This window comes from Oryzias latipes, chromosome 7, assembly GCF_002234675.1.
Source record: "Oryzias latipes chromosome 7, ASM223467v1".
NCBI classification, from domain to species: domain Eukaryota; kingdom Metazoa; phylum Chordata; class Actinopteri; order Beloniformes; family Adrianichthyidae; genus Oryzias; species Oryzias latipes.
Genome location: NC_019865.2, coordinates 18,831,585 through 18,852,967, shown reverse-complemented (window position 1 = coordinate 18,852,967; position 21,383 = coordinate 18,831,585). Strand labels below are relative to the sequence as shown.

At 40.3% G+C, this 21,383-nt stretch overlaps 2 protein-coding genes across 3 annotated transcripts; one reads left to right on the top strand and one right to left on the bottom strand.

The window, feature by feature from the left end:
- Positions 1 to 320: 320 nt before the first annotated feature.
- Positions 321 to 6,810, top strand: tcfl5 (transcription factor like 5). 2 transcript variants are annotated; one of them, XM_020704351.2, is made up of 7 exons: positions 321 to 545; positions 2,221 to 2,803; positions 2,886 to 3,021; positions 3,106 to 3,250; positions 3,337 to 3,517; positions 4,295 to 4,436; positions 5,490 to 6,810. In XM_020704351.2, exons 2-7 carry the CDS (start codon positions 2,229 to 2,231, stop codon positions 5,613 to 5,615), a joined length of 1,305 nt encoding a protein of 434 aa, XP_020560010.1. In that variant the 5' UTR covers positions 321 to 545; positions 2,221 to 2,228; the 3' UTR covers positions 5,616 to 6,810. The 2 variants fall into 2 exon arrangements, with proteins under 2 accessions (XP_020560010.1, XP_004070954.1); XM_004070906.4 differs by having other exon boundaries at positions 327 to 491.
- col9a3 (collagen type IX alpha 3 chain) lies at positions 6,204 to 20,357 on the bottom strand. Its single transcript, XM_004070801.4, has 32 exons — positions 20,105 to 20,357; positions 19,408 to 19,476; positions 18,285 to 18,320; positions 16,782 to 16,853; positions 16,558 to 16,611; positions 15,157 to 15,192; positions 14,993 to 15,016; positions 14,805 to 14,858; positions 13,913 to 13,966; positions 13,779 to 13,820; positions 13,646 to 13,702; positions 13,504 to 13,557; positions 13,373 to 13,426; positions 13,233 to 13,286; positions 13,096 to 13,149; positions 12,924 to 12,977; positions 12,791 to 12,844; positions 12,653 to 12,706; positions 11,444 to 11,497; positions 10,531 to 10,575; positions 10,394 to 10,447; positions 10,239 to 10,292; positions 10,031 to 10,084; positions 9,870 to 9,941; positions 9,470 to 9,505; positions 9,288 to 9,332; positions 8,958 to 8,990; positions 8,244 to 8,390; positions 8,079 to 8,133; positions 7,812 to 7,994; positions 7,143 to 7,220; positions 6,204 to 7,063 (listed from the first exon to the last, which is right to left on the bottom strand). Exons 1-32 carry the CDS (start codon positions 20,168 to 20,170, stop codon positions 6,882 to 6,884), a joined length of 2,034 nt encoding a protein of 677 aa, XP_004070849.1. The 5' UTR covers positions 20,171 to 20,357; the 3' UTR covers positions 6,204 to 6,881.
- Between the last annotated feature and the right edge of the window lie 1,026 nt (positions 20,358 to 21,383).

Below are 21,383 nucleotides of genomic sequence, written 5' to 3'. Positions count from 1 at the left end.
CAAAATGAAACTAAATCCTAATGTATCCATAAGAAGCTCAATTACAGACCCTTATCAACAATTAGAATATCATGGGAACGTGTTCTCATTTCCATAATTCTTTTTAAAAATGTAATATATTCAGGGCACACTTCCTAATTGATTTAAAGTATTGTAGTGTATTTGTCTATCTTTATATATTCTTTTTCTTTTTTTAGCTTTTAGGTTTTAGGTTATGAAACCCACGAAAACATACATTTATATATATGCACTAAAAACGGATTTTTTTTTTTTTTTAGAAAAATGAATCAAATCATTAATTCGGAGAAAATATCAGCCTGTGTAAAATTATTTTTTATTAAGAAATTATAATATTAATTATTATTATTATTTTATGAGTTCGCGTTTTCGATTTCATTCTAGTTTCCTGGAAGGAGGATTTAGTGATCGCACAGAACTGGTGGCGCCGCGGACATTCATTCTTTGACATCGGTCAAAGAACTAGGCTGAAAGTAAGTCTGTCTCCATTAAGGGCACTCGTGGACAGCTCAAAACTGATCATACTGGTAAAATAACAAATTATAATTAAAGTTATTAAAGTTTTTTGCATTGTTATTTATATCCTGCACGTATTACGGCAGAACCGAACGTTAGCTTGTCTTAACTTAGCTTAGCTTAGCTACAGTGTGCTAATAGAAATCCACCAACCGGCAGCTATTTTAGCCAATTTTCAGTCTTCATTTCAGCATAAAAATTACCGAATGATTTTAGTCTGGATAGTAGATGGTAAAAAGAATAACAACGCTCATTTATTAAGGTATTATAGTGTAACAGGTTTTGTTTTTACGGATGTTCGGTCGAAAAGAATCATTATGTGAAAAATAAAAAAATTACAAAACGGGGGTATTTTCATTCATCTGAAATTGTATCTACGATTTTATTTGTATACCCCCCACCCCCTCGTATTTTTTTTTTTTAATTTCTTCATTATAGTTGAAACTATTGAGCACAAGGTGGTGGAAGTTTTAAATTTGCCAGTAAACTGTAAATGTATATATAAAAAAGTACTATAAGTGTTATAATTAAGCATGAAAAGAAATCTGCTAATGACAAAACGAGCTTAGCCAGTGTTTAGTTGGTTTAATTTAAGAAACTCCATTCTTAACTGGATATTTCAAAATAAAAAAAGGGGAAAAAAGACTCAGACACACAAAAACGAATTTTACTGAAAGTTCCTTATCCTTTTGTTGCTTCTTGGTGTCAAACCCTATGCTGTCATAAAGGTGCCACATTTCAAAAGAGCTCGCATTTGTTGTGTTGTGCGACTGACTGAAGACTTTGGCAGCCCCCGCTGCTCCTTATCAGATGCCTGATGGCAGCAGCTGTGAGTATCATTGGTGGTCAGGGGGGGTCTGTGGGGGTCTGCATGGCAAATTAGATCGCAGTGTTGATTGGAGTGAGCCTTAGTGCCATATCCAAACGGATGATCAAGTTCTGCACGACAGAGGATGTCTGAAAAGATAAGAACCCTTTGGTTCTTGAAAATCCCACTCCACTCATTTTCTGATCTATTTTAAAAGCATTCCTAGTGGTCTTTGAATTATTCTGTGTTTTCTGCAGAGCGGCAGTTGTTTATTAGAAATGCGCCTCTGAGCTGTATGCAGACTAGTAAGCCCACCCCTCCTTCTCGACATAATAATAGTAATAATAAAAACAACAAACTAACCTAACTTTACCCGCACAACAAAAATGGCGAGCAATATTGAAACTATCCAGCCGTACAGTTTTGAGCCAGATGAAAAAAAGAAACCGTATGTGGATCTGGTCATCTACATCAGAATGGAGTCGCCAAGCCACAGCAGGGAGCTTGTTACTTGCCCTATTAGCTGCTACGGCACACCAACAAGCTTTTTCCAGTGGGATTTTTGTATCTGCTCTTGATTCACAATGAGTTGAATACTGAGAATCTTTCATCTTAATTTTCTTCATATGTCCTCCATCATGAGAAAATGCCACAAGAAACAAGTTAAAATCACAAATTTCATCTGAGTGGGTCTTTAAGTTGTCTTTCCCTGATTTCACGTTTTGCAGAAAAATATGGCTGACCGCTCTGCCCAGACGCACACATTCTGGTTGTCTATTATCACATCATAAAAAGGGGAAATAAAATAATTCAGTGATCGAAGCTGTTCAGTTGTGCTGTTCAGTCATTGTTTTTGATCTTTATTTCATCATCCTCAGATTCAAAAATGTCGTCTCTATCTTCATCCTGTAAAACCGCCCACCCCTCGCCTTCAGTCAGAGAGCACCCTGGTGACTCGGTTGAGCTGATTCTGACACCGAGTGGGTCCGTGACGCAGGATCAGGGGCAGATGTTGAGCTCAGACCTTGGTCTGATCGACATGACGGAGGCTGAGTTTTCGGACCTTCAGCACTTCATCCGCTGGCGCGCAGAGGCTCAGGCGGGGCCTGTGGAAGGCCCGGACACCCGGCCCCGCTCAGCCGGAGTGGTGGTCAAAGGTGCTGCTAACTCTACGGTGGTTTCTCCCCTCAAATCCACTCAAGCCATCGACCTGTCAGTTTCAAGCGACGACCACTGCCTGCTGACGTCGGTGGAAAAGACTCCGTCCCACGGAGAGGTCCCAGGATCCGTGCTGGCCAGGATCAATAGGGAGGATAGCCCGGCGACGCCTCTTGGCAAGTTCAGGAGAATTTCACCGAAGGAATCCTTGTCCAGTGCCAGAGTTTGTCTCGAGAAGAGATTTAACAGCATGTGTCCCGATACCACGGGACAGCCAGACATTCACCCGACTCTCCTCAGCAGGTACTTTAAAAAAAACAAACGTGCGTTCTGCTTTGTTATTGCTCTCTTATAGTGCAGGTACATTTCGACTGTTTTGTTTTAGTCTGCTGACAGCATTCCAGCAGTCGGCAGTGGCTGAAGAGACGGCCATCAATCCTCAGAGGTCAAAGTGGGCGACAGCTGATGGGGAAAATCCTCCGGTTGGTTCCAGCAGAGACATTAATCCAGTGTGTGGTCAGGTAGGATGAAAGAAAATGATGATGCTTTAAAAAAAGAAGCATTTTGTTCAGAATAAAGCCCAATTATCTGCCTTTGTATTTCAGAGTTTTGCTCAGACGACTGAGACGAACAAACACCCGGGTTTAGTCATCTCCAAGAGCTTTTCATTTCATTTCTACCCTGATCACACTTTTCCAAAAAGTGTTCATACCAGCAACAACCTAGAGGAAGAGCAGATAATTGTCAACAGTAAAGAAAAAAACACCACCTTTTATGTTGTATTTTTAATTTATTTATAGAGCAATCTGCATTTAAATTTTTCTTTCTCCAAATAGAGGATGTGGAGACACCTGCTGTCCACAGAAATAACTGCGGCCCCGAGGCCAACAGAGCGTCTGTTCAGGCTCTTCCAGACTCGGTCAAAGAGGCTCAGCGCGGAGGCCGGAAAAGAGCTCGATCTCTTCTGTCTAACAATCAGCGCAGAGAAAGACACAACATTACTGAGAGGGAGCGCAGGTGAGCCGCAGTCTGCATGCAGAAAGGTTATTTTGAAGAACCTCTAAAGGAGGAGCTGCAGCGTTAAAGTCAGGTTCATAAAACAATGCTAGTCTAAACTTTAACAAGAATCTATATCGTGATTTTCTTGAGCCTTTCAGACTAAACTATATCCATATATATGATGATATATTACCTTTGGCACACTACGGAACAAATCTTTTCATGAAATATCAGTTATTTTTTAGCTCTTTTCTTGCTTGAGAGGGGGTCTTTTGGGGAGGGGGGGTTGTTTTCCTTATTCTGCCTTTTTGGGGGGGGGGGTCTCTGGTCCCTATTGGGGGGGGGATACTGTAGTTGTGTTTGAAATGAAAAAATGAATTTTTTTACTTGAAAGGTAACAAAAATGTTACAAATTCATAAAGATTTAGTTTAACAACATTTCAGCTTTGATTATCATAGAAAGAAATTCATTTTAGATTTTGAAGAAAAACCTGACAGTAAAACAAATAATTGTTAAACAAAAACATGATTTAGAAAATACTATGGCAAATTTGGATTTATTTATTATTTTGATTTATTTACAGATCTTTAAACCTCATTTACATGATCAAGTTTGTGCTGCAAAACACTGCACTTTAACTTTAAACCTTTAAAAGCCTCTATTTTCAGTCTAACTTGATTTTCAGTTCTTTTAAAGGGAGACTGCTCGATCTGTTTAAAGTAAAAAAAAAAAGATGTTTTAAACATGCATTTAACCATTTCAGAAGATATTTAAACATGTTTGATGAATGTCAGGAAGAGGATTCGCCTGTGCTGTGATGAGCTGAACACCATGGTGCCGTTCTGTGACCCCTGCACTGACAAAGTTACCACTCTGACGTGGACCACAACCTTCCTGAGGTACATCACCAAGAAGTATGGAGACACGTTCAAAGAGGTGAGCCTCTTGTGTTTGCTGTGACTGCAGCTGACGTGCATCTTTCAATCTCTGACTGTAAAAGAGAACTGGACTGAGTGAGTGTGACGTTACCCATAGAAAGAGACTTGGTTCCGGCTCCAATGAAATGAAGTCATTCAGTTGCCATTTTTTCTCAATGTGGACGCCGCCATGTTGGAGCCAGACGTCAGTGAGCAGTGATTATTGGTCTGAGTCATTTCAATGGGAATCGCTCTTACCAATCAGGAGTGAGCGAGTTGGAAGTCCACATCCTCACCATCCAATTGATCAGATGTTTGAAACGTTCGATGTGAGGCAGCATATTTTTATCGAGGCATCTGATTGGCCAGTTTATAACTAGAATAGTTTTGAAGAAAAATATTTCAAACAATTAGGACTAGAAAGAACTCGTTAAAAAATAGCAAAATGAGAATAGTCCTTCTGACAAATAGAATGAATGAGTAATAGATGTTTATTTTTCTATAGAAGTCTTCTGGATTTTGGCTTCTTGGAACCAGCAGGGGGAGGGGTCACTCAGTCCAGTTCTCATATACAGTCAATGGTCCACACATCATAAAGATAGATGTAAGGCTAAATACATTTTTTGTGGCACAAAATAGGCTTTAAAATGACAAATTTTCAGTTGTTTTTTGTTCTTGTTCTCTAACGGTTGCTTTTGCTGTGTATTTTTACTTATTTATTTTTGTTCAAATTTAATTTACTTTGTCATAAAAAAGCAGTTGTTACAGATGTTCCTCTGTCTCATCTATAATGTTGTTATGAAGGTCACTTTTTTCTCTGTGAATGCCACTTTTTTTTGCTGTTTTGTATTTCTGAATGTCTTTTTTGCTTCTGAAGATAAGAGTATTTCCCCATTGTGAGATGAATAAAGTGTATCTAATCTAATCTAATCTAATCTAATCTGGACAGAGGTTACAATTTTTGTGGTTGTTTGTACAAGAGACAAATAAATAAAACCAGCCTCAGCAGGCAGGTTTAAACAGAAGTGACTCCATCAGTTCTGACCTTTTATTTTTTCTGTTTTGTCTTTAGGAGTTTGGGAAGCTCTTTGCTCATAAAACAGAAACGTGTCTGAAGAGCGGCTCCTCTTCAGGCCAGCACCCAATCCAGCCGGAGGTGAATGAGGCACTCGACCCCTCCCTCGCCGCTGAACAATAACCGTTTTGTTTTTAATCCCCCAAAAAGTTTACATTTCATTGATTTGTCTGTGTTTGTGTTTTCACGCTTGAAAGTCTGAACCTGTTCACTTTCCAAACTCCGTGTTAAAACCTTTTTTTTTTTTGGCGCCATTAAAAAAACATTCGTTCAAAGAAACTTTTAGAACAGATGAAATGGTTTTGTTGGAGCAAAAACGCTGTTTGACGTTGATCTCTTTATTCTCGACCAAAGTCTTTACCAAAGTAGATTAGTTTTGCATCCTTTTTTTTCAATCCTTTTTACTAAAATATTGAAACTTTTGAATTGAAATAAGTTCTGTTAAATTTCTGCTGCAGTTCCTCTTTATCTGACGTGTGCCGTTTTCTTTAGACGGGTAGAAAAGAGGAATATTTGACTGAAAAGTGGCTTTATTTGGTCTTTCTTACAACAACGTCGCTGTAGCATCTTACTGTACATACAAGTCACCCACAAACAATAAATAGTATTAAAGTAAATGTATATTTAATAGTTACAGCACCGGAGGGATATAGTGGACGTGGTCATTGCAGATAGGAGAAAAAGGAACTTATAAAACTTAAAACCCCCTAAGCCTCTTAAATGATGTTTATTTCGCATTTCTAATTTATGCATCGGCAGTTTTTATCCTGGTTTTGATTCTTAATCTTTACATGTGATTAAAAACATATTGGCAGAAAAACAAGTTACTTAAAAAACGTATCAAAATATTTATGTTTACATTGTCTGAACAAGTTCTGGGCCCCTTTTATTACTGTTTCAGTACACACAGCTTTTTACCTCCTGCATATCCTTCCATATTTTACACTATTAAGCTTGTTAGTTGAGGTAAGACCTGGGATTTACACAATGCACCATGATGAGATCACATCGACATCAGACAGTCACAAATGTTTGCAGCGAGGTTACAGATGTCGATGGGGCGCTGGCTACGACATGTACAAAGTTTTTATACACAAAGGGATTGTTCCAGTTTGTAAATTGTGTGATGATGTTTGGATTGTTGTTCTCGTCCTCTCTTCCATGTCTCTGCCTGCTTTCTTTCTGGGTGTCACGCGGGGTCTTTGCTTCCATCACACTCGCTTTGGTGATCCTCCGTTCTTCTCCAAATATCTGATGTTACTTCCCCCTTCTTGTGACGCTTGTATTTTTTTAATAAAGAGATGTTTTTAAGAACCAGTCTCCTTGTTTTTCATTCCACCTCCTTGTAGCAGAGGATTTTAGGCTGCAGGAAGTCTTTTTTTTTTCTTTTTAGTTTTTGGGGTTGGAAGATTTTCCAGCCACTGATGCTCCCTGGCAGGCTGATGTATCACAGATCCCAGGAGGTCCCTGGTGTCCAGTCCTACCCACTCTGCCCGCCTCTCCAGGCTCACCTGGATCTCCCGGAGATCCATCACGCCCGTCTTTGACAATTCCAGGTACTCCTGGTTGACCTGTGAGAAGCAACGCACACAGTTGTAGAGGCAATCATGAAAGTTAAGCATCTTTCCTTGATTTAGAAACCCTTCCTACCTTGGTGTCCTTGGTCTCCAGGTGGTCCATCAACGGCTTTACCGACTGAACCCTTGTCACCTTGATCTCCCACATCACCTGTATAAAAAAAAACATACTAGTGGCTTTGCAGTAGAGTGTCCAACAATTTGAGACTGGAATATTATGGGTAAATTCCATGATTTAGTCAAACCAAGGGCCAAAAACGAGATCCAAAGCTGAATTAAGCTTAAGTCATTCAAAGGCCACATCTGTGACTTTAGCTCCTCCACTTGGGGATCTAGTACAGGTAGCAGATTTTAAACCAAATGTATTAATTTTTCTTTTAAAGTGAACTTTCTGTTTAGAACTTCAATCATTGGTATTTGTGCTTTAGCAGCTGGTGAAATGTGTTGGAGCTTCTACAATCAGTACTTGTGGATTGGTGTTGCACCTGCACTGTTCATGTTTAGGTGTTAGCCCTGGGGTAATTGGTGACTCTATGGTATACTGCTTTGACCTGATTTAGTCTTTCAAAGTCACATTTGAAAGATTAAAAAAGGGTTTAAGAAGTAAAACCTGGAGGGTGAAAAACACTCATTTTAATTTTTTTTTACATATGTCCTCCATCATCAGTAAAATGCTGGAAGGACATGTTAAAAACACAATTGTTACCATGTAAATTTTATGCATGTAAAGACTTTTTCATACCTCTGGGACCTGGATCTCCAAGTTCCCCTGGCAGGCCTCTGTACCCCGGTGGCCCACGAGGACCTGGATGCCCAATAGAACCAGCAGAACCAGGCTCTCCAGGTGAGCCGGCAGGGCCGGGGCGGCCCACCATTCCAGGTGCCAGGGGTCGCCTCAAGTTAGCAGCCAACTGTGCTATCTGATCTGCAGGATGGAGAAGAATGGAGGATGGAGTGAATCCTCAACTCTGCTTTCCTTAAGATCAGACGCAGAAAAGGAGAAACTCACCGTCAATCATGGAACCACACAGCTCTCTGATGTGCTGCTCACTCGCCAGTTTACCCTGAGACACAAGAAGGCGTGTCAGAAGTGTGAGCTCACTCAACCAGCGGGTATGACAACTTCTTAAGAGCCTTGAACAGTTAAAGGCGGAGAGGCAAATCTCAGACTCACAGGTACACCTCTCTTTCCTGGAAGTCCAGGCACCCCCTGTTCACCTTGGAAACCAATTGGCCCTTGCTTTCCCGGAGGCCCTCGTGCGCCGAGCTCTCCTTGTGGCCCAGTCACGCCCTTCGGCCCCAGTTCACCTCGCTTCCCTGACTGCAACCAGGAACAATCGTTAGCCTAATGCAGAGGTGGGCACTGAGGGCCGCAGTCCTGCATGTTTTCCAGCATACCCTGCTCTGGCATGTTCTGATTGGCTGGACACACCTGAACCAGGTAATCAGCCATGAGTAGGGCAAGAGTATCTGGAAATCATGCAGACACACCGGCCCTCGAGGCCTGGAATTGCCCACCCCTGGCCTAATGTCTGTAAAAAAATGCCAGAATTCTGGAACAAGAAGCATTTAATATTTCAACACTGAGTTGAGAGGAAAGGTGTTCTTCTGAGAAATGGTGGGGATAGATTCATTCATTGATTTTATTTATATAAAGCACAGCAAAGAAGATACGAAATGCTGCTGCAGCTTAGTTTGACCGATCTCAATCACGCGCTGAGGCCCTGTCGATTGGCAAGCAGTTCAAGGTGAACATGTGGAGGACACTCACAAACAAAATGACTATTTCTGAGGAAGAACTCATTGGTAGGGCAGTTTGAATGATCTGAATTAGTAAAAACAAAAACAAAAAACATCTTTTTTCAGATAATTTTTTACAATACCTTACCTCTCCTTTTTGTCCAACTGGTCCAAAAGCTCCCTGAAAAAAACAAGAATATATTTTAGATTAATTTTTATACAGGCCTGACCTCATTGGCGGATCTTCTTTGAACAAAAAGGCTAGAATTCTTTTCTTTTTCTTTAATAGTTCAAGTTGCTTGACATAGAAGACATGATTTCTGTGACTAAACTTATCTTGCTATAGAAAAACAGAAAATAAGACATTTTTTTAAACACGGGACTTTTTACCGTCTTAAGATTCAGTTTTTGCAGTGAATGGATTGATTTGGCTTGAAGGCTAATTGGCTGCTTTAAAAACAAACAAACAAAAACTCACCGGCTCCCCGTTCTCTCCTGGTAATCCGTCACTTCCTGCCACGCCCTAAAGTGACAACAGAATACTACGGTTATTTAAGTAAAAAATGTAGCCTAGATTTTTTTTTTCAAACTGTTGAAACTTGTTTGCTTTTTGCCAGTGAGCATGGAGGTGATCATAAAAGTGTAAAGGCCGTAACGTACCATGTCTCCCTTCGCTCCAGAAGCCCCCACCGGGCCCTGCAGGGTTTGGAAGACAGACAGAGAGGCACAAGAAATGAGAGCCATGAAGAAATGTATGTGCAGTGGGGGGTGGGGGCAGGGGCAGCGAGGTGGGCTGGTTGACAGGGAATGGGACTGGCATGAAGGCCTGCTTTGTTCTTTCCCCAGGTTCTGAACAGGAGGCCACTATGTGTGCAGACTGAGGCCGAGGGCCTGATCAGCCCAAGCTGACGCACGAACACTCAAACCACTGCGGGGCTTCAAAATACCACCGCAGTGTTCTTCTGCTCACGCAGGACTTTTGAAGCTCTTATAGACCAAGAAAGTGAATCGATGATCCTCAAACTGGAGACATGTAGCAGCAAAACACAGAGACACTCACCCTGTCACCAAACTCCCCACGAATCCCTGTTGGTCCTGGAAGTCCTGGGTCACCCAAAGCGCCTTTTATTCCCTACAGAATAGGCACTCTTACTTTAAAATTATTAATAATATTAATGACAAAATATTAGAGCTACAAATGTGTGATGCTAAATCGCTGACCTGGAAGCCTTTTACTCCCAGAGGTCCAGGGTTTCCTGCTGGTCCAATTCCTCCCTAATGGAGAAACAGTTTGGTTTCACAGAAGAACAAGTCAGAAAATGAACATTTTGGTTTTGAGAAGCCTGATTAATTATTCAGGAAAATGTGTGATGATTCAAAATCAGCACTTATAGCAACAAAAAAAAGGGGACTTTTTATTTTTACTCACTGCCACTCCTCTTGGACCTGCAATCCCCCTCTCTCCAGGTATGCCAATCTCCCCCTGAAAGATAGATGCGCAAAAAAAAACAAAACATAAAAAAATCCCACTAGGTGGAAATATTGTGTTAAATGACACTACAAAGAACCCCCTTAAACACATACAGGAAGACCTGGCTCTCCAGAGGGTCCTGTTTCTCCAGATTTCCCTGGATCACCCTGGAATGAAAGAAATAGAATTTAAAGAGGTTCTCTCCATTTTCCAAGCTTCACGAGATGCTGGTGTGGTTATTTTTACTCACAACTTCTCCTTTAGACCCTTTTGCCCCAACCTTTCCCGCCAAACCCTAGAAAAGAAGGAATTTGATGCTAAATGCTTCACTTCCAGATTAGTGGTTTGAAAATATGAACCGGATATTGATAAATCATGTTATAAAATGGTTATAGTATAACGGGCTGGGGTTATATAAGTTCGCTCCCTTCCACTCCCTTTCAAGCAATATTTATTAATATGCCTAATTATCCTAAGTTTGATTAGTTACTGTATGAATGTATAACTGATGATTGTATTGCTTTTGTGTATAATTTCTATTTGATTGCTTGAAATAAACCATTTCAAGTCAAAAATCAAAAATAGACTTTTTTGAAGTCCCCTACGATCATCTTTTGATTTGTTTTTAAAGCGTTCCCGGTGGTCTTTTAATCATTATCATGCTGATTTTAGCCAAAATGAAAAACCTGTGTTGTTTTCTACAACATAATTTCTGCAGAGCATCAGAAATTTGCCTCCGAGTTGTGGTTATAACTGCTGGTGTGGAGTAAGCCTGCATCAATATCGCATAATCCCTTTGTTTGTCGTCTGTCTTGCCAGCTTATTATGCAAACTAACATTAGTGGTTAAAATGTCGAGCAATATCAGAACTATTCAACTATTCAGAGGAAAACCATCTTTTTCCTCTTTTTCCTTTTTCTTTCATCAGAATGGAGGGGAGCAGGAAGCTGGTGGCCCCCTGGTTGTAGTTGTTAACAGCTACAAGCTTTTTTTAAACGCCATTTTTTTCCACTGCTCCTGATTCACGAGTTGAATAAAAAAAATACTCAGAAACACAACTTTTAGCTCAATCTTCTTTATACATGTCCTTCATGAGTAAAATGTCACAAGAACATGTTAAAAACACCAAAAACACTATTTTCATTAGTCTTTAAAATACTCACAGGAAGTCCATTTGGTCCTTTTTCTCCAACGGTTCCGTGGCGTCCAGCATCCCCCTATCAGGAAATAGACAATACAGTTTGTTTTTATTTAATCCCACAGAGACTAAAAACCTATTTTTCAAGGTGGTCCTGGTCAAGAGGCAGCAGCACCGGCAGATGTAGGTGATCAGAAGTCCGAGTGTTGCCTTAAAATTTTACATGTACCAATAATTCATCCTTTGAATGACCAGGGTGGGCCATCCCACCCGAGTGTGCAGTGCTGTAACATCGCTTAGTGATGAACCTCTGAAAGGCCTTTCAAAGACACTGAGCTGAATCATTCATGTAAAACAGAGTTCCATAATTCAACAACAGCTTATATTTAAAAATAAAAGGTCAATTGAAGTCTTAGTTTGTGAACAAAACTCTCATGTGGTTTGATAGTTATCAGTCAGTACACAAATGTATTTAGACACATGCGCCACCTGCCTGCACCACACTCAGAGGGTGGAGATTGCTTAACCCTTGTGCTATCCTAGGCACTTTAACATTGGGAGTTGGGTCATCTAGACCCACTAGACAGTGCTCTGAACCTTTTTTCCTTCAATGATTTGTGATCTTCACTGGTGTCCACGGATGACATGAAATCTTTCCACCTTTATCCACCTTTGTCATGGTAGGGAGAACACGTCAGTGGTCATCTTGACCCCATAGGATGGCACAAGGGTTAAGGCATCTAATCACAATTAGTAATCATCATAAACTTGGTTTTAGAATGGAGGACTAATTTTCGATCAATACCAGAATGCTGTTCAGCAATACATGCTATTTGCAAGGATCCAGTTTCCAGTGAATGACAGTGTCATCGACATATTCATGTACGTTTGTGTTAACCCTTGTGCTATCTTAGATGACCCCACCCTTACTTTGACGTGTTCTCCCTACCATGACAAAGGTGGATAAAGGTGGAAAGATTTCATGTAATCCATGGACACCAGTGAAGATCACAAATCATTGAAGAAAAAAGGTTCAGCACACTGTCTAGTGGGTCTAGATGACCCAACTCCCAATGTTGAAGTGCCTAGGATAGCACAAGGGTTAAAGAGTGTTGTTCCCAGATGATAATTATACATAGTGAATATCCAATCCAGAACCCAGTGGTGAGCACCTCAAAGCTTTTCTCCCTCTGATCTTGGGTTCAAATACTCAGGAAGCATCAGAACCGCTTACCTTCTCGCCATCCAACCCCTGAGTTCCATCTTTTCCATCTCTGCCCGGCATTCCCTGCCGAAGACACAAATGACCGATATGGTTTGCAAAGCTGCCATTTATACAGATTACAGAGTGTTTTAGCACATAAGAACTCACAGGGTCCCCTTTGGGTCCCGCTCCTCCAGGAGCGCCTTTGGGGCCAATTTTCCCCTATAAAAGAAAACATGCATGTGTCACTTTTGCATTTTTGCCAATTCCAAGTCATTACAAATCAATAGTTTTGACTTACTACTTCTCCTTTGGGTCCTTTAAATCCCTGTGGCCCTCTTTCCCCAGGATCACCCTGGGGACATCAGATGAAACACAAACAGCTTTTCATTGATGGGACCAATCACATGTTCCAGCTGTGAACGTCTACTAAAAGTGTTTGTCATAAATCAAACAAACAAGCAGTGACTCACTGTCTTCCCGATGATACCAGCAATGCCAGGCTTGCCCCTGAAACCCGGGAAACCCTAAAGAGTATGATAGAGTTTCAATCATAAAGATAATCCTTTTATAATAGATGTTGATGGGGTAACACGGAGAGGCTGCTTACTCTGTCACCTCCAGGTCCGATCGGGCCTTGTAAACCTCTCAGACCGCGTGGGCCCTGCAAATGCATCATTAAACCATCATGAAAGGACTTCAGTTTTTAAGGGGAAGGTCATTCCCCATGGTTTTCTTCTTGTGTCTTACCTGTAGACCCACAGTGCCGGGAATACCTGGTGGTCCCGTGGGACCTTGGTCTCCCTATTGACCAAACAAAACAATTAAGCCACAGTGAAGACAGAAAGCAGGCCGTTATTCTTCTCACTGGCTCGGCTGACCTTTTCTCCATCTTTCCCCTGCTCTCCCTTGTCTCCTTTGTGTCCGGTGTGTCCCTGAGGGCATGATCGCACAAAAACATGATGGTCTGAGGACACACATTGTTAGTATGGAACCCATAACTTTTAGTGAGAGGATTTTTACCTTGAAGCCTGGCATCCCAGGAGGACCAGGCGGTCCTGGGGGGCAAATTGCAGGACACTGTTGGGGACAAAGATGCAAAAACTCTGCAAATGATACCTCCTTTTGCTCTTCATTTGCACTGCCAACACCTTACCAGAAGATCACCATTAAGATCCTGAAGAGTGCCAGGAAGCCCCTAACAGACAGAGACAGATCACGACACTTTTTTGTATCACTGATGAATAAATCTGGGGAAAATAAGAAAAGAAAAAGAAGAAAAAAACTTACTGGAGGGCCATCAGGACCGGGAGGTCCAGGAAGTCCTGGAAGACCCTCTGGACCCTAAATAAAAGCAAAAAAGGAAGAACATTGGAAGAATCCTCAACCTCTCTGTCTTTTTGTATCTACCTTGTGGCAATAAGGTCAGAATGTCACAATTATAACGACCCTGTCCCCCTCCACAGAAAAGATTTAGTATACCCCGATGACTGGCATATTGTGACATCATAAGTAGTTTAGGCTGTAGCAGTGTCCACTTCTAGTTTGACACTAAAAGTCAGATTCACATGCTTAGCAAAGATGTTAGATTTATGACATCACACAGATCTTTCAGGAAAAAGAGGCAGAAGAAAAAAACTTCTAGACTAGTAGAAAGAAGTTTTACTACAAAGAATAACCCCCTAATTGTTTTGCACCTGCATTATATGTCCTGCTTGGAACCAATAAAGTTATTTAGGGTTACTTGGTGCACAGCTTTAGTTACTTTATCATTTGATTCAGATGCTCCTACCAATGGATCAAAGAGCAGTCCAAAGTATGAACGCAAAAAGGGGAAAGTTAAAAAAAGGTTGATAAATCTGGTGTAAAGCGTGGTTTGGTTTGAACGAAAAGGAAGTTATTACTTTCACCATTGACAATGAAAGACTAGTACTGACTTGTATGTATGGAACAAGCCATTTTTTTGTCTTTTTATTTCCTGAATAGTTGTTATTTTGGGTAACACCATCCTCAGATAAGTTGCAGTTCAGCTCATTTAGACTCAGTCTGCCTCTATCCACTCAACTACAAAGAAATGTGAAAGAAAATAATGAGCTGAATAAATCAGAGTGAATCATCCACAAAGTGTCAGGAGCTTTATGTGACCTGATTAAGCAGAGAAATATATCAGACAGATACCTACCACTGGACCCTGGGGCCCGACTGCACCCGGGAACCCATTGGTCCCTGGCAGTCCCTGAAAACAACACAAAAAAAGGCACCAGGTGTAAACAACACTTCCAAGTACTTAGTGACTTAGTGTCATAGTACTACTGGCACATGGATCCAGGCTGCAGTTTGGTGTCAGAAGGATTCAAGTGTTGTACTCACTGGAGCTCCTGGTCTCCCTCTGCCCTACGGAAGACACAGGAAGGCAAATTAAGTCCCCACGATCAAGAGGAAAACTACCTCTCACACACAAGGAAGCAGGTGAGTCTAACACAGGCAGATCTGTATTTGGCTCATTGGTACCAGATATATGTGGGGTTACTTACAGGAGGTCCAGGTGGACCAGGAGGCCCCGGTTCACCCTGTTGATAAAGAGGCAGAAATACATTCTTATTTATTACTATTTTTTCTGCTTTCGAAAATACATTTTAACACTCTTATTAATTGTATACCCTAGTTTTTTTTTTAATAAAGAAGCAGCTAATAGACAGTCTTAGTAGGAAATGTTTGTTGGATTTTTTTGTTAAAGCAGAAGTTTAAACATTTTGGTTAAAATAAATAAAAATTATTTTTGCTTTTTTCATGTTTTCTGTGAGTGTAGAAACTCTAGACCAGCCTCAGACCTCTTTAATGAATGTAGTCTTCTAGCCTTTAAATGAAACAGATAAAATCTGGATAAATCATTCAAACAAACAATGTGGAGGCATTGTCACCTCCCAGCTTTATTTGTGTTGTCCAAATTCCAGGTAAACAACACTTGAGCGCCACATTCCTGTTTGTGTGGAGAGCCTGTCTCACTGCAGACCAGAGTCCCAATGCACAGTCTCTGCTTTTGGTGAAGTCGCCACAAAATTACTGATGAACAGCTACTTTGACCTTTAACCCAGTTTTCGATTATTACTGTTATTCATTATTATTGGCTTGTCTGTAATTTCTATTGTATTTTTTAAAATGACTTTTCTTTTTATTGATGTGTTTAGTTTTTTCTTATACATAATACATTTGTAGCTTAACCATATGACGCCTATTGATGCAAATATGCAACAAACCATTCGGCTCCAAAATTACCTTAATTTGGCATCTACTTGAAAGCAAAACATGAGTGTTTTTGTTTCCATTATTGGAAATTAATTCAGGCGCCAAGAAGTTCAAAAAGGCTAAGCTGATGGTTATTAGACCTCCATGGCCAGAACACAGCTCTTCATCTCAGACTTGAATTTCTTTGCAGGGCAGCAATAACAGCAGTTATCATCATACATTCAGACATAAGCTGATGCAGTCAGTAGCTCAGCTAATTAGAGGAACTGTCAGGAAGGTTTAAGGGGTTTTTAACCCTACAAGTTCCTTAGTCTATTGTTTCATGCAGAGGATTTTCCAGTGGCTTAATGTCACATCTGCGTTCATGCCTTCATTTCTTTGAGACTTCTCTGCATCAGATTAAAAAAAAGGAAACAATCATATCTACAATCGTGTGGATTGGGGAGAAACAGGGCACATTCTGGAGCGGATTAAGAGGCTGGATAAGCAGAGCTCATTCTGATCCCTCATTAAAAATATTCCTGAGCCTACTTGACAAATTCAGGCAGACATGGAAAACATGGATGTGAAGCTTAAAGCATGAGCTGCAACATTGGCAAAGGTGATCTGAATGTTTGTGAGAGTTGAGCTATTTGAGGTATCTTCAATTGTGTCATGTTGCATCTCTCAGAAGACCAGGAGACCCTCACCTGTTCCCCTGCAGGTCCATCTTTTCCAGGAGGACCGTCGGGTCCGGTTAAACCCTGGAGAGAAAGAGTCACATCAACTCTCCTCTGCTGTTACTGAACTAACTTCATCTAAACGTGGCCTCACCAGTTCAAATGGGTCACATACGTTTAATGTTTAAGAAACAATAGTCAAAATTGAATGAAGACAAAGTTGTTCAAACAGAACAGCATGTGTGGGCACTCACATCGATCCCTGGAAGCCCTGGCAGTCCTGCTTTTCCTGGTAATCCTGGTGTCCCTGCTTTTCCTTTGGGGCCCTAGAGAGAAACAAGTGAGACTGTTTGACCAAGTGGACACTGGACTTGTATTTTTTTAATTTTGCAATATTACTTGCCCATAACAATCAAAACACATTCAAATCCAGTTGGTATTAGTTTAACCGAGAGAGAAACTGAAGATTTGATTCAGTTTTTACCAAAAAGAAAAAAACGTCTTTTACAAATGTCATCTTTGGAGAGGTGATTTGTTTTTAAAAATATTTTATTATGTATTTTGTCTTCAATAACTACCATTTGTTTCGAAGACATGATGCCAGCTTTACATCAGTGTTTAGTTTATTTTCACGTAATGAAAAAAATCTTAATTCCCCGATTTGGTCTATTTAAAATACACTTAATTCATTGTTGTAAATGTGTAAATGTAGTAAAATGTTGTTTCTCACCTTAAATAGATTAAATAAATGGCTTTCAATGCAGATTGGTAGAAAAATCAAAATCGGACTCAAAGGATTCCAGTCAACCAGATTTGGGACGTTCAAAATGTGACCCAGACTGCTCCCTAACAGTTGCTGAGATGTGAAACTGCAAGTCCAACCAACAACTTGAAGTAGCACCACTGAAAACTACAGAGTTCCATGTCTGTTCACAGCGAATGTGAGCGTGCTCAATAGAACATCAGAGGAAGGAATCCCTGTATGTTTGCAGAGATGACTGATGTGATTGTTGAAATAGCCCTTCTTTGTGTTGAGCTTCAATGTCAACCCCCAAGGCAAAACACGAATGTTTGTGCACCCACAGATCAGAGCCAACCGAAGCTTTCACACAAACTTTGGAAACTGGAACTTCTGACAGGTCAAATGTGAGCAGTAAGAGGACAACAATGCTGCTTTTGGTTGATCACAGAAGAAGAAAGCTCATATTCTTCGAATACATAACACAAAATAAAGATTTTTTGTAAAAGTAATGCAGCTCTGGTCTCAAACAAACATTTGATCTAAAAATTGAGTGTTGACTTAAAATCCTTGAGAGAGGCACTTTCACACCAAAGAGAGCGTTAGGAAACAACTTTATTAGTAAGTGTTGTCTGAATTAAAGAAGACTAAACTACTTAGTGTTCATTTTATTTGTTAGATTTAAATTTTTTGGAGAAATATACTTTTAGACATGGCCATTTGTGTGATAAAAGTTGATCAAATCTGGATGTACAGCTTTAGGAAGTTACTGACAAGGACTCCATGTAGCAGAACATCAACACATGTTTTTGATTTAAGGTATACAGAACAGTAACACTAACAGTAGACCAGAATTAAATGCTTAACAGAACAATTACTTAAATATTTACCAGTCACAAAACTAAAGATGAGTCTTTTTATTTTTTATTTTACTGTTATGCGAATAGAAATCTCAGTACAGTTTCTCCACTGGTACTGACTGAGGTGCTGGTTTTTGTTGATCGGTTGAAATACTTACAGGTTTCCCTGAAAATCCTGGAGGTCCAGGTTTCCCCTAAAAAAGGAAAGAAAAGTGACACTGAGCATTTTAAATATATAAGTTCAATTTCTGTACATTCAGAAAACCCAGTTTCATCTAGTCAAACTGGTAATTCATCCTGTTATGCCTTTAAGGAAACAACAAAAGGGAAAAAAATGCCTTTCTTGTTTATTAGAGGTCCTTTTCCTCTGCAGTGATTGGGGAAGAGCAAATGGCTGAAAATAGTGCAGATTGGTCCCATGATACAAGCCGGAGTTTGGTTTGGATAGGAGGGTGAAGGTGCAGGCAGGAGGTGCGAGCTGAAACTCTAGATGCTCTCACAGGCTTGGGGAATGCATGAATGAGCCCTCTGTGTCTCCAAACTTTAAAGGAATCTGAAAATATCCAAAACTAAGACAAACCGGACCTTTATAAGAAAATTAAAAAAACGTGTAACATTCAATGGTCTGTTTGTCAAAGATTTGAATGCAATAACATATATCCAATCGAGTTATCACAGATTTACAATCCTGTTCATAATTAACGTCTACTTTAAAAATGTCATTATGTTGTCTCACTACCAGATTAACCACCTTGTAACTGAAAATAGCACACAATCAAATTGTGTTTTCCATAAACTCTCAGTATATAATGATAGTAATGCAGAAGCTGCTGGTGCAACCAGTGTCACAGTCTGTTTTGTAAGGAGGAGCAAACAAGGAAGTGTCTCTAGATCCTTCATTCAAAGTAAGTCACACACCTTGATCCTGCCTATTTGCTAAAAGCAATTGATCATATCCAGGAGTAGCTGTGGGAGGAGTCAATCAGTCAGGTGGAACCTATTGGATCGTCCTGATGAACTTAAGACTAAATGAAATTTACACAAATAATGCTACGTCTGAGTTGCTCTGAGTACAACCGGAACACCCGTTATCCATTACTACAAATAAAAATACCAGTTTTTGCAAAAGAACAAGAATTAAGATCAAAATAGTGATCACATTTCTTTACTTTAACTTATGTTCCCCAGTCACACGTCTATTTAGAAGTTAAAATAGTGCAATAATAGTCCAGCTTACAGTTGTGTTAAGATGCAAATATTAAAGGAGTGTCCCTAACTTACATCTGTGCCATCTCTTCCTGGTAACCCTGGGGGTCCTGGGAGCCCCTTGGGTCCTCTGGGGCCTGGCCTCTGCAAGGGAAAATCAACTAAAATCAGGTATTTGATGTAAAGTTGTTGAATTATGTATATAATTTGTTTTGGGGGGGGGGGGGGGGGGGGGGGGCAACTAAAATTTGAAATTGGATAATAACATTAATGAATTAAGAACAATTGGAAGTGCCCTAAAAATGTAACTATTTCTTTTTCAATGGAAAATCACACGAAAACATAACGTCAAACAAGGGAGGAGCTTTTGAAATTATGATGAGTGTTAATATTTCTATTTGGCTTTGCTTCATTAGATGAACGGTAACTTTCTCCAGAGTTAAGCTCAGCTAGGCATGCTGGAGAACAGAGGCGGCTTTGTGCGCGCTAACCTCAAATCTGCACATTCCACAGGTTCAGAGAAAAACAAACGATGCAACAACCTGCACTCAGCAGCAGATCCGAGGGGAATTATTAGGAAATGTCAGCTCAGAAAACACCTTTAAAATTCATTTCCACCCCAAAACGCGCCCGGTATTGAGATTTAAAAGCTTTATCTCTGGGGCATAACTTGCAGCATCTTCTTTTTTTTAAAAGCAGTGCTGCATCAACAGATGCGCCTATAGAAATCCAGGAAAGCAGCGCGCAAAGGCGCACCAGCTCATTCACCCACCTGGGCTGAGGAGGATGCCAACAGCTGGCACAGCAAGAGCGCCCCAACAGCAGAGAACACCGTCATAATCTCCAACCCGAGCGCTCACAGAAGGTCAAATGTCCGGTTCCTGCTCTGGCGTCGCTGCAGCCCCCCTTCTGCTTTTGCGCGTCCGCCGCGGAGCTTTCCTTCACCCGAGGCGCACGGAACCCGACTGTTTTTCTCTGCGCTCCCAAATAAACCCGAGCCTCCAGTCGAAGGGGCCGAACTCAGTCTCACACTGGGCATGCAGGGGTGAGGGGGTATGAGGGGGCAAGATGGGAGGAGGGTCCACCAAGAAAGAGGACTAACTTGAAAGTTAATCCTCTGACCAGAAAGTACAACCAAAAACTGCAAGAATAGCGACTCAAAGTCGTCAAAAATAGTTGAATCACTTGAATTAACAGTGTCTGATTTCAAAATAAATCCCAAAAACAAAAAAAAAACCAAGAACAACTTTTTAGGCAATCTTTCTTGTGGGATGCCGTCTATAGTGTAAAGCTGCACAGTCAAATTACCACTCCATATTATATGGCCTGTTTTAGGGGAAAAAACATTTCATTTTTCAAATGCATATTTTCCCCTTTTAATTTATGTATTTATAAATCTTAATTTAAAGTGAATTAAAAAATAAAAATCATGTATTTAGTTTACAGACTAAATATTTAGTTTAGTCTATAGTTTAGTTATTTAGATGTCACCTTAATATTTTATTTTCTAAACTAAACATTTAAGCTTTGTGACTAAATGTTTATTTGTAAAATCACTGCTTAAGTCCAAATTAAATATTTAGCTTTTTAACTAAATGTTTGGTTAGGAGCTAAAACAGGCTAAATAATCAAACATATTGCTAGTAATATTTGACTCTGCAGCTTTACAAACGACACCACATAATTTCTGACAACAATAATGCCATCACTTATGATTAGATGAAAAATAACCCCTAAGAAAAAAATAATGAGACAAATGAAGTCATTGTAGAGGCATAGCTGGTCATCACACATTTTCAATTGGAACACACAATGGAACAATAAAACTAAAACAAGACCGGACAAAAGAACATACCACATTTCCCACAATTCAGTTCACATTTTTTGTTGTTGCTGTTTTTGTCTCTGGTATATAGGAGTCAATACAGAACTACTTGGGAGACGATGTTCCAACAGTACCAGTCCGTGTTGGAGCAGAACCACTCTCTCTCTTTACACCCAACACCTCACCAAGAAGCCTGGCAGCAGTTGGTAGTGGGAGGTTATTTGTT